General features: G+C 44.0%; 1 protein-coding gene across 8 annotated transcripts in view; it reads right to left on the reverse strand.

The window, feature by feature from the left end:
- The window catches only part of PPFIA1 (PPFI scaffold protein A1), a 114,347-nt gene extending 97,916 nt beyond the window's left edge, over nucleotides 1-16,431 (reverse strand). For 3 of the 8 annotated variants that reach the window (XM_089778587.1, XM_089778583.1, XM_089778584.1), the window contains exons 1-2: nucleotides 14,992-16,420; nucleotides 13,272-13,535 (exon numbers count right to left, since the gene is read on the reverse strand). In XM_089778587.1, the coding sequence (XP_089634713.1) occupies nucleotides 13,272-13,535 (264 nt within the window). In that variant the 5' untranslated portion in view covers nucleotides 14,992-16,420. Of the gene's footprint in view, nucleotides 1-13,271; nucleotides 13,536-14,991 lie in introns of all 8 variants that reach the window. The other 5 variants (XM_006131049.4, XM_089778586.1, XM_014577505.3 and 2 more) reach the window with 3 other exon arrangements.
- Between the last annotated feature and the right edge of the window lie 1,504 nt (nucleotides 16,432-17,935).

The following is a 17,935-nucleotide window of genomic DNA, read 5'->3' on the forward strand; positions in this document are numbered from 1 at the left end:
CTCACCAATATACTTAAAATATCTTTACTGGTACATATATTCATATGATGGATACAAGCTTATTTGCATCCTGAGCTTTGATTAGAAGCCAAGGCTCCATCTGCAAGCAAATATTGCTAAGGACTGAAAACAATCTCTCAACACTTCCTCTAATGTCAAATATAACTAAATCACAAATATTTTTATGTAACTATCCTACACACACTAGTCTTCTACTATACTCAAGTCACTACAACTGCGATGTTACAGTATAAAATATAACCACATTCAAATCATTTAGCATGACAGACTCAAGGGTCAAAGACCTCATATTCATCTGGACAGACAATATGGTACTACAGAAGTTTCATTTATCCAAAAGATAAAGATTAAACTATGTCCAATATTTTGACATAAGAAATATTTAACAGTAATAATCCTTTATGAACAAATGAAAATTTGAAGCTCAACTGAAAAATGGCTTATTCAGATTGTTCTCCATCACTAATACCGTAGTTAAAGTAATACTTTAAAACTCTAGCAGCAACTGTGGCATTTGGAATACACATTCCCAGACTCAAAAGTTAATAGTGAATGTACGGCCAAAATCTAGCAAAGAAAAAAAAATACCAAACACAGGAGCACTCTTCCCGACTTGAATTAATACCTGCACATTTATTCATAAACAAGTGGTAGAGATCATCCCTCCATCATGTGGCTGCTATTGTTACTTCTTGTATTATGCAATATATTTTACCTTAGCTGCTCTTGGCTAGATCGCATACTTAGCTGCTCTTGGCTAGATCGCATAAAAGTGTGCTTACTATACACACAAAGACCTATGAAACACACAGCCTGCTGAATCTAATAACAAAAAAGTTTCTTAAAACAATACTACATTTAATTGCTCAAGTCATGATTTTTACAGTGTATGACTTCTAACTGAACTGTGACCTGTTAAACAGCATTAGAAGGTACCTTAGCTCAGTGGTGCCCAACCCGTGGGTCGCAACCCCCAAAGAGGTTGCGGATGTCTTCCCAGGGGGACGCGGCACTTAGATCTGGCCAGCAGGGGCTGGGTCTAGCAGTTGACGGCCCCCACACCATGGGGGTCGCAGATCAAAAAAGGTTGTGCACCCCTGCCCTAGCTAATAAAAAAATATCCTAAAAAATACAGCAGATTAAGTACCAACTAAGAATATTTGTAGTTAACATAGGAACAGAGTCTCATAATGCCCTGCCTTTGACTCTTCAGTGCCATTGGGTCTAAACCTTTCATGAACACAGATGTATTTCTTATTATGTCCACCCTAAGTTAATGAACTCTATAACTCTTAGCCTAGGTCTACACTAGGCAAGGCAGGTCAATTTAAGGCCAATTATGTAAAATGCATAGCTGGATTTGGTTTACATTAAGCCAAACCACTGCAGCATCTACACTTGCGGGAAGCTGACAAGAGCATACGCTCCCATTGGCGTCCCTTACTCCTCATTCTGTGAGGAGTATAGGACGCTGGCAAGGGCTGCCCCCAGCATTCAATTCGGGGGTCTAAACTAGACCCACTAAATCAAATGCTAGAAGATCAACCTCCAGAGGGATGATCTTCTCCGTAGTGTAGACGTACTCTTAAGGACTACAGAACCTTTCCAGGATTTCACAATAAGAATGTTCATACCGCTATCATGTTTTGATTGGCAACTGATAATGCATGACTTCTCAGAGATGCCTAAAGCTACACCTAACTATGGAGTTCGTGTAATTGAAAAAAAACCTCACATTTACTTTTCCCCACCCCTCACTCCAATTACGGCAAACAGTACACTTTTAGTTTAATTAAAGAAAACTCTGAGGCCACCAGTTTGACAAGGTAGGAGGCAAATCCTTCAATTTCAGTGACATCTATAAGAATTCCTCTTAAGAGTGTTCCCTCAGCACAGATCAGAGAAAGAGAGACACTGTCTATGTGGAGGTCAGAGGATGGGTGGTTAATTGTGGCTCCGGTCACCATATTTCCAAGCTTGGCACTAATTATAGTATGTTTACATTTGAAACTATTTAATGAGAATTCAGCATTAATCCTGGAACCTCATATTACAGGACTGATCAAAAGCAACAGGCACTAAAAGACCAAATATTTTGAAATCAAGCATTACTGATATGGTGTTTGCTCAAAGGAACTTATGTTTTTCAGCTTGTAAAATACCAAGCAGTTTTTTTTAAAATCAATAAATAATTATAGAATTCTTGTCTAGCTAGAATTGTTATGCAATACATTCTACAGAGTTACGAGGTGTCTAAATACAAATGTTGAATTGCTGGCAATGTCACCACATGAGTAGTTACTAAAGCAAAGTTACTCTACCAGGGCCATGGCATCTTCCACTGCCTTTCTAAAGGGAGTTTCCTTAAGCAATATTTGTAGAGCGGCCACTTGGTCCTCACACCTTACCTTCGTGAAACACTATGCGTTACTTCGCACTAGACAATCTGAGGGGGCACTGACGACGGCGGTGCTCTCCACAGCGAATAGGGACTCCATTCTCCCTCCTTCCATTGTGGAGATTACTGCTACTCAGTCACCAACATGGAGCACCCGCAGGGACATCCTCGAAGAAGAAAGCGAAGTTACTCACCTTGATGAGATAACTGTTCTTCGAGATGGTGTCCCTGCAGGTGCTCCACTATCCACCCTCCTCCCCACTTTGAAGTCTGTTTTTTTCCTCTGCTTAGGTTTCGTAGACTCTGAGGCACCTTGAGGAACTGGCGGGGGCTGGACCGCGCCACAGAAAAGACTGCGAACACCGCAATGCCAGGGCGCATGCCCAATCCGGCCAGAAACTGCTTCTAGAAAGATCTCCATCTGCGGTGCTGGGACAAGCCCAGAACCAACAGTGGAGCACCCACGGGGACGCCATCTCGAAGAACTAGATTTTACTGATGCCATATCTAGGTGGTTGTTTTTTTCCAAGAAGAGATGCTGGTCACAATCCATACTGTATAATAGTTTCAATGGAATGATGTTCCTGTTTGAAAAGCTATGAGCAACAGCTGAGAAACTGCCCTGACGTGTACACATTCATATTTGCCTCTGGATGGCAGATTTAGGTCTATGGCTACCAGCTGCACAGTAAGTTTTTTTAAACAGTGTTCATTTTAGGAACATCTGTGGGAGGCTACCCAAACCACATGGGTAGGCAAGTATCAACAAGATTCCCCCCATCCTCTTCAGTACTCTCACATAAAAAAATTGTTGGCCAAATTATGAACAGCCTGGTTTTATAATTCCAAGCTTGTTCAAGCAGGTTGTGCTCAATAAGGAGAGATATCTGTAACAAATCTACCAGCATTTGAGAGAACACTAACATTATGGATTCCTAAATTTTAATGTTTTAATTTTTAAACTTGGCATTCATTCTGAGCAAAGTAAATATGTCATTTTATTGATCTACAATACAAGTGTACTCTAGGGTTAACAGCTATATGTGTATATATAGCTGTATGTGGCTAGCTGGCTTAAACAACGTGGCTATTGCAGTAGCCACAAAAGTGGCTACTGCTTCAGAAATGGTTGGACACCGCAGACATACTGAGATAGTTACAGCAGCATAATCCTGATTCGCCTGTGTAAATACACCTATTCCCGTCTGAGGACTGGTTTACACTAGAAATTTAGGTCTATGCAGTCAGTATTAGGTTGAATTCGTAAAAAACGTGTCTACACTGCCCAGTCCATCTTGTCCACCTAAAGGACTTGTAAAATCAACTCCTGTACTCCACCTGAATGAGTGGAATAAAGCCAATGGTGATATTCACACCTCCAGTTAAGTGTAAACACAGTGTATTGTAATTCAGAGTTAATGGATTTCAGGTGACTATCCAGAGTGTTCCCATATTAACACTCTGGTGAACACTTTGAACTCCAACGTTCTTCAGCCAGGTGAGTAGGAAAAGCCTGGAGAAACTTGAATGTTTATTCCGTTAGAGGAGCTTAGAGAGCTCACCAGCACAATTGAGCATGTATGCCCAGGGTCACAAACACCTCAAGTATGAAGCATACTGGAGACACTGGATCTGATTGCTGTGGGGGTGAAAAGAGTCTGGGCAAGTAGAACTCCAAACCAACAAAAGAAACTGATATCTATTCTCCCCCCCAAAAAATACATAGCTCATGGTGGTTAAGGGCTATCCCAAGGACACATGGCAATGCTGTGTGAAAATACAGGAGCTCAGACTAGTTTACCACAAGACAACTCTGATTCTGAGCCACAGACTCAGGAAGCTGATGACATGCACTCATAACCCACAACAATGTTTTCATCCCATGTGGCACTGGGTCCCTAGCCCAGAATTCCAATCTGCAGCAGGAACTGTGGGATATAGCTACCCACAGTGCATCATCCTAATCAATGCAAACCCTTGCAGTGAGCATATGTTCTGTCGATCACAGCCACCCAGTGGGGACACGCAAAAATCAAATTTATTAAATCAGAGGCTAAAAGTCAAATTAAATAGAACTGACCTAATGCAGTCAATTTGTAGTGTAGATTAAGGATGTAAAAGAGTAGTAGTATATCAGAAGCAGCAAGAAGGGAGAGGAGGAGCCAGTGCTGGGGGGAGCCAGCTTAAAAACTGGGATCTACTCCAGCAGCTAGGAACAGGACTTGTTGCATGGCGGAGGAGGAGGGGTTTCTGCTTTGGCAGCCAGGAACAGGTGTGTGTTAATAAATTGGGTGCCACAATGGCACATATCCAAACCAGTACATATGACCATAAAATCAGTGCACAAGCCAAAACTCACTCCACTCATGGTTGGAAAATCTTAGAGGGAACACTGGACGTGACCCTTCAGAAACTTTCATTTAGGGATGTGAACAAGTAACCAGTTAAGCATCACCCGGTAAGGTTATTGGGTAATGGTTAACCAGTGCAGGCAGAGGGCTACTCCAGTCCCACTGGGGCCATCATGGCGTAGGCTGGAACTAGCAGAGGTAACAGTCAGGAGCTGAGAGCCCCATGGAGACAGCAGCCCACAGGCTGGGAGCCGCTCCGGACAGGTTGGAGCCGTCCCCCACCTGGGATCCTAGTTAATCAGTTAACTGGGTAAACCTAATGTTTAACTAGTTGACTTATGCCCTTCTCCCCAACTAGCTACAGCTATATGACACCACCGCACACAGGCTGAAGCCATGTTGAGCCGTGTTTGTGCTCTGTGCATTTCCTGGAGCCCTCCACCCTGGCCTCATGCCCTCTCCCCGCCATTCAGGGCCAGTCCCCAAAGCTCTATCCAAAAGCCCCTCCTTCACCTTCACAACGAGCCTTTCCCTTCCCAGTTCACTTTCAGCCATCTGCTTAGGTCTCATTCTAGCCTCCCCTTCCTATTTCCTCAGAGCTGTTTAAGACTGATGCACAGCAGGGGGATCCAGCGCGAGCAGGGGTATCCTGGCCCGGTTCACGCTGGGTCCCCCCTGCTAGGCTTCAGTCTTTTAAATGTATTAAGAGCCTACCAGCTCTTAATACATTTAAAAGGTGGAGCCACAGTAGAGTTAGCTCCCGGGGACAATGGAAAAAAAAATCCATCGACTAGCTGATTAAACTAAATTTAACATGCCTATATCCTCCCCACCCCCAAACACCACCACCAAAATACAATGCACATCCTGCATTGCTTGAGTGCAAAACCTTTATGCTGCATTTATGAAGGGCTTTTTTTAATTAACACCTATATCAGTGATTTCCACACACTCCAAAACATATCATTTTCTGATTAACACTGTTACACAGCTGTACTCTCTAAACTTTGGCTATATATATATATATATATATATATATATATATATACACACACACACACATACACACACACACCAGCCTATGTCATCTTAAGTTACGTCACTCAGGGTGTGAATTAGCCACCATACCAAGCAACACAAGTTACGTTGTCATGAGACCAACCCTACCAAATTCATCGCCATAGGATTTGAAAATTGGTAAATTTCATGTTTTCAGCTGTTTAAACCTGAAATATAATGGTGTTATAACCAGGGGGTCCTGACCTAAAAAGAGAATGGGAAAGCAGTGGGGTATTCGTAAACCTGTTGTAGGGGAGTCAGGGGTGGGGCCAGCAGCCAGTGCACTCTGGCCCCACTCTAGAGAAGCCCCCTGCCAATACAGCAACAGCAGTATGGGGTGCCAGGTGGGAGGTGGTCTGCAAGGGGAACCAGTTTAAAAACTAGCTCTCCTCACAGACTGGCTCCTGTCACCCTGCACTGCTGCCTCTAATACAGAAGCAGCAGCTAAGGTTGGCAGTAGCCCCTGTCTGGGGTGGGAAGGCTGAGCTCCCAGACTCAGTGTGAGCAAGAACTGAGCTGGGCTCTGTGCCCACCTGGTTCTTAATACACTTTAAATGCAGAGCCACAGCAGGGGTAAGTCCCAGACCAGTGCAAGCCAAAACTGAGACGGGCTGCCGGCCAGCCTGCTAAAAAATTTACTGGCAGGTGGGGGGTGGCGGGAGATGCATGTAGTCTATAGCATTAACCTATAAGCTTTTGCTTATCAGTTAAACGACTACACTGTTACATTCCTAGTTGCTAGTGCTGGATGGCTTGTGAGGGACAATACTTGCTTTCTCTCTTCACAGCTGCAGAAAACTCCACATCTCCGCTTTACACTTAGCTGGCAGAAACCTCAGTCTGGGGCTCAATCTCAGAGAGCACCCTGCAACAAGGAAAGGTACTCAGAGGTGGGTCTGGTCTGGTCTTCTCCTCCCCCTCCCACCATCATAGCAGTTTACAGAGCAGGGACAAGTCCTATTCCTCCTCTGCCCAGTTGGTGTTAAAAAGCCTCCTCTGATGGGGTTCTCCTAAAAATAAGGATTTTTAACTGGTTAACCAACTAAGCAGGATCCGGGCCAGGATCAGAGGATCAGCTGCAACCCACCTGGATCAGCCCCCAACTCACAGGGGTCCCAAAAAGAGTGATGTTCACAGAATATCAGTTAACCAGTTACCCATTCACATCCCTAGTGCCAATTAGAGATGTTAAATTTAGATTAGCTAATCCAGTGGTCCCAAACGTGGTGTCTGCGGGTGCCATAGCGCATGCCAAGGCATTTATGTGCACCCGCCTAGTGACCAGGGCCGGCCCGAGTTATTCTTATTTATAAAAATATATATTAAAAGATTCGGAATACTTTATTATAGCCCTCTCCCCAACGACATTCTTAGCATACTACGTCTGATCTTAGCATGTAGGTTATCTTCCTATGAAATTGTCCAGGATCTAGCACACTGGGGCCTTTATCCCAACAGGAACCTCAATATAACACCATCTCACAAGAAATAATAAATAAAGAGGAAGGTTCATTCACCTTCCAAGGCTGCACCTAATTAAGCCTCTTCTAAAAGCCTCTCATTGGATAAACTAAACATTTGGATTGCTATCTCCAAAATTTCCCACCTACAAACTTCTAAAAACTTGAAAAGCAAAGCCTGAGGACACTTTCAGGTTATTTTTAAAAATCTGTGTGTATTTGAAGATTTTAAAAACATCTGGATGACTCAAGTTAATTCATACACACAAAATGCTCAATTCTTTAATAAAAAATTTAATTTAACCAAAAAGTCCATTTAATAAGAATTTGAAATTGAATAAGGACACAATACAGTCAGTCATATACAATCAATGAACATCTGCTCATCTATTGTTTAGAGATGGATTTCACTTTTTAATGGGAAAAAACCCACTAAAATAAACCTGTTTGGATTTTTACACAATTATTTAAATTACGGAAATTAAGCAGTCAAATCAAATGCGAGACAAAAGTAACATGTAGATGTCCTGAACATTCTCCAGCAGAACCAAAAGTAGCCCAAAGTACTATGATGCATTATTCTGCAAGGCTCCATTCCCTCACTCCATCTGTTCTATATGAAAGGTGAAAACTTTTAGGAGAATTAGTGAGGAATTATGATCAGTAACATAATATGCAGACAGCATACTGTGATTCCCAATCAATGAAGCTGTTAAAAAAAATCTAATCAGTGCCTTAAAGACTGGGTGGGGCCTGAATGAGGCTTCATGAAAGAAAATATTTGTACTTTGAGGCGAGCAATTGGAATAATCACCAATTTATTATTACAATCTTGGTTTGGGAAATCTGCCAGTTTTGGCACACATTTTGCACAATAGGGAAGTCTTACTAGATTCCTGTTACTTCCGAATAACTAGCTTGCAGCTGTGCCCAAAAGTGTAAGTATGTTTGTTTTTAAATTTGTATCTGGCCATAAGGTCTGCTATCAAATGCAGATCTTGCTACAGTCATAAGTACAGACTGGGCCACCTCAGTGCTTGATTGTTTTAACAAGCTCTAAATAAGGCCATACTCAAGATCCTTAGGAAACTTCAGCTGCTGTGAAATGTCTCTTAACTAATGGTACTTCCCACAGGGAGTACTTTACATTTGTGTCCATCATATCCAACTACAATTAAAGATGTCAGATCTAATCCATAAAACTCTAGATTATTTTTATCCAGGGTGCTCCTTGATAAAGTGATGAAAATCAACTGTTGCTGAAAATTTCAATAAGTTATGAAGATGAGACAACTGACCACTGTAACATAAGTATCACTGTAAATATGGTGTTTAAAATGTCTTAAGATTAAATGTCCCATGTGGTTTTGCAAGAATGTTACCATCTCCTTTGACTTATCTGCTCATGCTTTCCCATTGTATCCGATTAAACCAAACAGATTTTTTTTTACCTTCACTACACAGTCTGAGAAAAATGTTTATATGGTTACTACTGCCATAATTGCACCTGAACTCTCATTTGAATATAATTTGCAACCACTCGATATGTATTTATACCTTCAAAAGTGATAAAATGTGGATATCAGGACTTGGTACAGCAAAGATTGTGGATCAGGGTCTTTCTTAAAATAAAATACTACATATGGTTACCATAATAAAACTTAGAACCAACCACAACCATAAGCAGCTTTTCTCCTCATTCAGACTTTGCATTCCACTAGAAGCACAAAGACATGTAAGCACAATGCAGTTCTTATTCCTGACTTACATAATTTTTTCAATAAAGAAATTTTGAACAAGACTATCAAGAATACAGAAGATAAATAATTCCAAGCCATAAAACACTTGTTTTTATACCATGTAAAATGGTAAGTAAAAAAAAGTGTTAACACATCTTTTAATAGAGTTGAATATCCAGAAATATCTGTTTATGTCCTTTAGCATAAAGTCTGTATTAGCAATGTTCAGAATTATAGTAAAACAGATGATTGTCACTTATGTCGCTTCTGCATAAGTTATATGATTTTGCTTTATTTGTGGCAAATATTTGTGTTCATTTAAATTCAAGTCTAATAAAGCACTAACCTGAACTAGGGATGTTAAAATATGTGTGAATAGATACCTGTGTAAATGCTCAAAATCTCAGCATTAGACACAGAGTGGCAGCCAGTTTGCACACTGTCTGCTGCCCTGTGCTGATACAGAGGCAGCAGCACAGGGCAGCAGTCAGCTCCCCAGGAATGGGTGCATGCCAGGACCAAGGTTTTAAGTGGGCTCCTCGCTCATACAGGCTCCTGCCTGCCGCCTCTGGCACAGAGATAGCAGCACAGAGCGGCAGCTGGCTCTCCCAGAGATGGACTGGGAGCCACATGTAACCACTTGGGTAACCCATTTACAAGGCTATACTCTTACATCCCTAACCTGAACCAGTGTTAGTGCAGGGGAAGTTACAAAAGTTAAAACAGTTCAAACATTAAGTATACCCTACTAGTTCAAAACACATTTAATGGTCCTAGTTTACAGTCAAGTGAAAAGGAAGGGCAATTCAGTTCTCCTATGAAGGAAGAATTGCTCTGGGCAACAAAGAGTAAAGTTGATCAAGACTACGTACATGTCACTCTATTTCAGTAAGAGTAAGTTCTATCAGTAGCACTTCTATCCAAACTTAATTTAGAAAAAGCGCGGACAATATGGAATAGTTTTCTTCCTTTACTTTAGTAGCTTATGTATGTCACAGCATTTAATCAACTATTTACAGGCCTTTCAGTAACTGACTGGGGTTTCTGTACTAGAAGAACATTAATATCTCTGGTATGCAACCAAGAAGTAGATTTTTCTTTTACAATACTACATTCAGAGTACAAATTACAAGACAATTTTATGAATAGATAAAGGGTACCATTTATAAGTTGACAAATAGTTACTGAACTGTGATCATACAAATGAACCTATACAGGTGGCCCCTCGGAATCTATGCAGAGCCCACTGCAGATTCAGGACCTTGATTAAAAAAAAAATTTTGTTCTCGGATTACTAAAGTATTACTGTTACAAATACAGTTATCCCAGCATATCTTGCATAGGGATGTTAAAGTCAATTAAACAGGTAACTGTACACACATTAACAATTTCATGCTGCAGGCTTTGCAATATAAAGCTTAAAGAGCGAGACCGGGAGGGAGAGGCTGCCCAATGAACTCTTGTAGCAAAGCCTCCTCCGGGAGAAGGCTTTGTTGCCCTGCTGCAGCGAAGCCACCTCTCCAGGGATTTGCTGAGTGTACCTGACACCATTAACCAATAAGCATAAGCTTAACAGTTACATGGTTAGTCGATTACACTAACATCCCTAATCTTGCATTTCTTCTCTCACGCAATCACAGTCCTGGAGTTTTCATAAATGGTTTAAACACCACTGCATTCCAGAACAAGCCTAAATATTACCTGAATATTTGGAAAGGGGAAGTATACATAGGAACTACTGAAAAAATAGACTTGCTGGGACAAAATACAGTGTAGCAACTACAAATTAAGTTGCGACAAGTTCAAAAACCACTCTCAGAAGGATATGCCCTACTGCTTACTTAACACTCTGGTAACCATATAACTAAAAATTGACTTCTGAATCAATTCTCATCAAACACTTACTTCATTAATAAAATATAGTTAATATGCTGTATTCCTTTTTTACATTTGGAAGAAGAGTATGATTGAATTAGCTCTTTTCACAAAAACATCTAAATGCTAGTGACATATCTACAATAGCCCTGCTTTCCCAATTCTCACGTGAAGTCAATGAGCAAGCAGTGTGCCTATTGGGATAAGGAAGTTTAAAGGAATGTTCAGTCTGAAGCTAAGAATGTGAATGGTTAACTGTAAGTTTTGGTTAACTGGCAGGGGCTGCTTCAGCCCCAAAGAGCTTGCCGCATGCAGGGGGCCCCATGGGGCCTGTTGTGAGCAGTGGCACTCTGATCCAGCCAGCTAGAGCAGCCCTTGCCTGCGGTGGGCCTGGCCTGGGTGCGCGGCAGGAAGTGGCACTACCGCTAGCCAGAGCAGCCCAGCTCAGCCCAGCTGCAGCTGGGGAGATGGGTGCTCCAACCCAGCCAGGTTGAAGCAGCCCTTTCTCCTGTTCCCCCATTAATCGGTTAACCGATTAACCATTATGTTTAACCAGTTAACAAATTAAACAGGATTTTACATCCCTACCTGAAACAGTGTCAGTTTTGAATTAAAGTTGTTTCAAATACTACGCTTGTCAATTTGTTTGGATTTGCCCCATTTTAAAAAGTGTTTCCCCCAATTCCCTCTCATTCTCTCTAACACTCTCCAACCCACTATTCTGTGAAAAACATCACACCTGTAACTAGCAAAGTGCCAACCAACTTTGACTGCCCCACTTGAGACATCTGGGACATTATTTTCCAAAAGGTGCTAAGCCCATGCAACTCTTCCTGAATTCAATAGGAGTTGAAGATAGATGCTAAGCTTTTCTGAAAGTCAAGCATTCAGTTTCAAGCTGGACACCCAACATTTGGTCATTTGTGAAAATTTTAGCCTCAGTTAATTATTTCATCATACTGCTGTAACATTACAACACATACAATATAATTAGGAACATGAAGGTTAACCAGTTAATCAGTAAACCTCACCCATTATTGGTTAAGGTTAACCGGTGAACTGGATGGATCAGGGGGCTGCACCAGGCCCATGGGGGGGACTGCCACATGCAGGGGCTGCTCCGGAGTCCTGAACAGAGCAGCCTCTATCAATGGAGGGCGACCCGCAGGCAGAGGCCACTTTATCCGGGATGCTAGAGCAGCCCCTGCCTGCGGGGCACCCTAGCTTTCTGCAGGCAGGGGCTGCTCCAGCATCCTGGGTGATGCAGTCCCTGCCTGTAGGCGGGGGGCCAGAGGCAGGGGCTGCTCTGGAGAAGTCCCGGCAGCAGGGAGTGGTGTTTCCCCCCCACCCCCCGGCCACTGGCTGGGAGAGGGAGGAAAATCGCTCCAGCCGGGCTGGAGCAGCCCCCTCCCCTGCTCATTCCCTTTAATCAGCTAACTGGTTAAACAATTAGTTTACCAGCTAGCCAATCAAATGGGATATATGTGTCTATATATCTATACTGTTCTATTGGATGAGTTCCAGTGTAATTTTCAATATAGTGATTATATTTGCGATGAGGTAGCTTTACTGGAAAGATATAAAACTAGTGTATTAAGAGAGTGCAAGCCATAATCCAATCCGTTCAAAAAGGTTGGTTTATTTGGAATAATTATATGCACATCAATATATTCACTGGTAATGAGCAAATAGGCATACTAGAAAAAGTGCAAAATCAAGGAGGAAAGCTACATACTGGTTATTGTAGGGGTGCATCTAAAACAGAGGAGCAGTCTTCCAAATAAATGGGTGTTTGCAGCTCTTAAAAAAATCTAACACAAAGTACAAGTTGCTGTTCTCTGAAAGCAGGTATTTTTAATGAAGGGGGAGAGGAAGGGAAGAAGTAAGATTGCCAACTTTGACTCTATCCCTTTAACTGGAACTGGAAAACACAATATTGCTTTGTATTCCTGACCACACACTGCAGTGCCTATTTATCACAACACATGATATATATTTATTCGTATTCTTTGGCATTTTGTCTTCTATAGAGGTCAACAGTTAATACTTCAGTGGAAGGCAAAAAACCTAGCTCCATAATGCGCCTAAGATACATCTGCAGCATTTCTGAGACTTCTGCTCTGCCACTGCAACATAGTAACAAAATATCAAACTTAATCTTTCAAACTTTTTGCCAGACTTAATTTAAAAGATTCTATGTACCATACTTCTAGGTCTCAAATAAAAGCCACCAGAAAGAGTCTATTTTCCTTCCAACAAACAGTCTATGTGCTCTCTGGAACATTTTATTCACACACATTCTAATCCAAAAGTATAAAAAACCCAAATATTATTATTACAAGATGTCTGTCATTCAAAGCATCCGTACCTGTGGAAGTGCAGTATTGAGCTGTCTCTGCAAAGAATCTCTTTCATGACTGACTTCATGTAGCTTGCCCTGGGTCAATACTAGTGTTTCTTGAGTTTCTCTGAGTGTGTCCAAAAGTCGATCTCTTTCCTCCAACATGGATACCATCAACTGCTCAAAATGGGAATCAGTATCCGATTGTAAAGGGGAGCCTGAACCATGGCTTCCATTTCCCCCCGAAGGAACCTCTGCCTCGCTGATGGTTGGCATCACCTCACACATCATCTTGAAATAAAAAATTCAATGTAAAGTTATTAGTAGAAACCAAAAACACAAAGAGTACATCTACCAAAAAAAGTCTGCAAATCAGAATGTGTAAGTCCCTTTCCTATACCAAGAAAAATTAGGACCATAATACATTATCAATTTAGCTCCACCAATGATACTCACCAAGGAGGCTGAAATAACTTAGGTGTTTACAACTATGTTGTGTAATATTATACAACAGATGTAATGCAGTGTACAACTAAATTTTCCAAATATTAGTGCCACTTCCCATTAAAGACCTTGTGATTTTCTTGCAAGGCTGTGTTTCTATGGTACTTACTACCTGTTACCTTATTTTGAGAGATTTATGCTTAAAAAAAATCTGTTGCTAGAACCTTCAAAAAGCACTGAAACCACACACAGTCAGCAAAAAAAGACACAGTTAACCCAATTATCTACTGAACTGCACAACTATTTGGAAAGAGCAAAAGATGATCCTTCAAACTCATGAAACTGTATTCTGACATCAAAACAGATGGATTAATTCATAACCGAGACACACATTTTGAATTTGTTATACTGTCCATACAATCTTTACTGTAGCACTTTGGTGCAAAAAAGTTAGCAGTAGCACATTTCTGCCTCTAGATGCAGCAACTGGAAAAATCAGATTAGATTAATCCAGAGGACACGAAAACCAGAGGACACAAAAACCAAAGTTTTAGGTGAAAAGACATTGAAACTCTCAGATAAGAGTACTTAAATAAAACCAAAAACATTTGTACTGCAGGAATATGTCAATTACACTATCACTGTAGATATCAATAGTAAAAGATGCCTGTAAAGAGAAATAGACTGAGGCACAGAAGTTTATAAAAATGAGAATATTTTTGTGCCATCATGCTTAATAAATGGTAAAGCTTTGTTACTTTTTTCACAACAGGAGCTCAAACTTGGAAGATCATTGATTTAAGCAGGACCTTACTGCCCCTTTTGAATGCTGAGCCATCACAACTTAAAAACAGAGCTTGGAGAAACTTCTGTTCCTCAGATTTAAAAAGCAATGGAAATGAGAAAGCATTGTTATTCAGCATCAATACTGAACCACTAAGACCTTCAAGAATTCTTGGGGCAGAGTGCGCTTTAACCTTCTTTGCAAGCTTACAAGAATCCATTTGCAAACGCATACAAACAGAGAAGTAATCAGTTTTATTACAGGAGTAGAAAAAGCATCTCATCACACACTTCTTCCATATTTTCAATTACTATAAAAATGAAATCAGGCTTCAGACTTCATCTGAACATCTAAAGCAGTAGAAGTTTATTCTTCTGCAAAACTGCTTACATTTCAGAATTAAATCTGAAGATCTTACTCTTTAGATTTTACAATGAATTTCAGAGAGACAGTGTCACTTTTTAAAAGTCATTTTAAACCACAGACCCTTTTATTTTAAACATCACAAATTTTATTTACCTTGTTCAAAATGGCTTGAAAACAGTCCCCAAAATTCCAGCAACACCAGTTATCTTCTGTTCTTTCAGCAGCTGTGTGTGATCCTCAGACACCTGAAAAACTGTAGAGCTGCCATCCACCTTGGGTACAATGTTTACTCAAGAACCCCAGAGACAAAAGGATACATCAACCTGCTGAGTAAAGAATAGGTCCAGTAGGAGCAGCAATGGCTTCAACAGATCAGCCAAGTCCCCAAGGCAGAAAAGAGTGGCTGGAATGAAACCAGTCTCAGCTCTCCTCTCTACTGATGGCCACAGTTCCTGCAACAGCCCCGGCGGGGGAAGCATGTGCAAAGGCAAAGCCACTTCTACCCTGCTGGTGCAACAAGCTTCAGCAGGGCAAGGTTCAGAAATCCCTCTAAGGTCACAATCGCATTATTCAAAAGAGTAAAAATAGGAAGAACACGGGAGATGGCTTTTCTTGTAGGGTATTTGGAAGAGCTTTCCTTCTCCCCCCCTCTGTTAACAACAGTAGGATCTTTTCCTTCCCTCAGTTTCCTGGGTCTTCTCTCACACATTTATAATCCCAGTGGTGGAGGCTGCTGGATTCTGCTTTGAAAGTCGGGCGGGGCTTTGGAGGTATTTGTACTTGGGGTTATTGTTCCTTCCACTTCCACTTACCCTCACCCCCAATGACTCCTCAGAAAAGGCTCCGGCGCCGAGACGTCCCGCTGCAGCCCAGCGACTGGCCCTCTCCCAAGAGTATCCCAGAAGCGGAGGGAGGGGGGCCAGGTGTGTGTGCAGGGGAGACTGCGGGAAGAAGGACCGCTGCTTTGCAGCCGAGGTCCAGCGCTGTGGGGTCGTGCCCCAGCCCCTCCGGAACCCCGACGTGCGAGGATGGATCTCGGAGCAGACAGGAGGCCCCAGGGGAGCGCCGGCCTAGGCAAGGGCCCCTCTCCCGGAGGCCTCGCTCCCCTAAGCGGCGGGACTAGTCTCGGCTCCCGGGAGCCTCAGCGAGGAGTCGGGACTGGCAGAGGGGCACGGGCGCCGCTCTCTCTCCCGGGCTTGCCCCGACGCGCGGATCGCTCCTGGCCCAGCCGCCGCCACCTCCACGGTGGCCGGTGCGGGTCTGGCCGAGGCCGGGAAGGTGCCGCGCAGTCCCCGGCGGCGGCTTAGGCCCAGCGATGAGCCGGGAGGGGGGCGGCTGGGCGGGCTCCCCTCGGAGCAACCGGCCGGGCCCCGCCGCTGCCGCTGCCTCGCGTCCCCGCAGCCTCCGGCCGCTCTTCCCGTCGCTCTCCGCGGCTCGGGCCCAAATCAGTGCGGGTCCCAGAATGCACCGCGCGGCGCCGAGGGGCTCCCGGTCCCTCTTCCCCTTTTTCCTCCACGCTGGGAGGCCGCCGGTTCGAGACTCCCCTCGACCGCCTCCCTCCCGGCGGGGGCCGGCCTCGGGCGCTCAGCACTGACGTGTCGCGGCTGCGTGCACCAACCCCGCGGCTGCCCTGCGCGGATGGGGCGGGGTGAGAGTTGCGCAGCCCGAGAGTCACGGCGGACGCGGCACAGTCACTGCAGGCGCGGCTGTGCAGCGAAGGCGAACGGCGCTGGGGGGAGGCTTGTGGAAGTGCCCCCTTGCTCCCCACCCCGTTCGTGCAATACGATCGCAAACGCGGATTTCTTCCCTCCGGCCTGCTTGTGCCAGACATTCGAGCCGCTGCGGGACGGCCGCAAGCCCCAGCCACTCCTCGTTCTCCGCACGCTTCGTTTTCATGGGACTCGACCTACACTTAAACGTGTTATCCATGGGACTGTGGATCCGTTCGGGGGGGGGGGGGTAGGGTTAAAATCAATATAATTAAAGCCCTAATGGGAATGAAGTTGTACCTTGGTATTCAAAGGTAATTTATGTCAGTATGATTCCCTTCCCCTTACCAACATGAGTGCCTGCCTGCTGGTGGGGGGGCGGAGAGGGCTGCACAGCTTTGACTGTACCACAACAGTTTAGCGGGACAGTACTCAAGCCCCTAAGGCTGTAATCTAGCCATTTAGGGTTGCCAGGTGTCCGGTTTTGAACCGGACAGTCCAGTATTTGAGCTTCCTATTCGGGAAACAAATTGAGAAAATATAAATGAAAAAACGGAAATGCCCTGTATTTTCGAAATAAGATGTAATGTAGATTGTGGTGTAATGTCAAGTGTGCCCGGTATTTTTGTTGAAACCATCTGGCAACCATAAGTCCATTGCAGTTGTGCAGAACCCCTCAGATTCAGGAACAGAGCTACTAAAGTGGCTCTGCAGATAGCCTGGAACAGCAGTTCGGAGTGGAATGAACTGCCCCATTCATATGGCTGAGGTGCAAAGGGTATGTAAGCACAGCAACCAGACACCTGCCAAGGCTGGGCCGAGCCAGCTGCCTTGGGCACACAGGCTTCAGGGTCGAGGGTTGTTCCATTGCTTTGCAGACTTTCTGGCTCAGAATCAGTCTAGGAGCCAGTGGGGTGGGAGGGGCCAAGAGCTCGATCTCCAGCTTGAGCCAGGAAACTAGAAGTCCGGTTGGCAGGCTTGCAACCTGGCTCTGTACAGCTCCCAGCAGCAGCAGCATGTCCCTCTGCCTCGTATGCAAAGGGATGGTCAGAGGGCTCCACACCCTGCCCCCACTGGTGTGGGGCCGCACCCTATGAGAGCTGTGGTGACAGTGCCTGTAGGCTGAGCTGAAAGGCATGTGACATCAGCAGTGGGGAGGCTCCTTGGAAATTGCAAGCAGCATCCAGAGCCTGTTTCCCACACCCCAGCACCTCTGGCCCAACCCAGAATCTCATCCTGCATCCAAATTCCCTCTCAAAGCCTGCACCCCACACCCTCTCCTGCATCTCTGCCCCAGCTCTCTGACGCCTACGCACCCAAACTCTCAGACCCCAACCCAGTGCCCAGCGTTGAGCTCCCTCGTGCACCCAGACACCCCTTGCCCCAAT

This window comes from Pelodiscus sinensis, chromosome 5 (assembly GCF_052426305.1).
Source record: "Pelodiscus sinensis isolate ZL-2025 chromosome 5, ASM5242630v1, whole genome shotgun sequence".
NCBI lineage: Eukaryota > Metazoa > Chordata > Testudines > Trionychidae > Pelodiscus > Pelodiscus sinensis.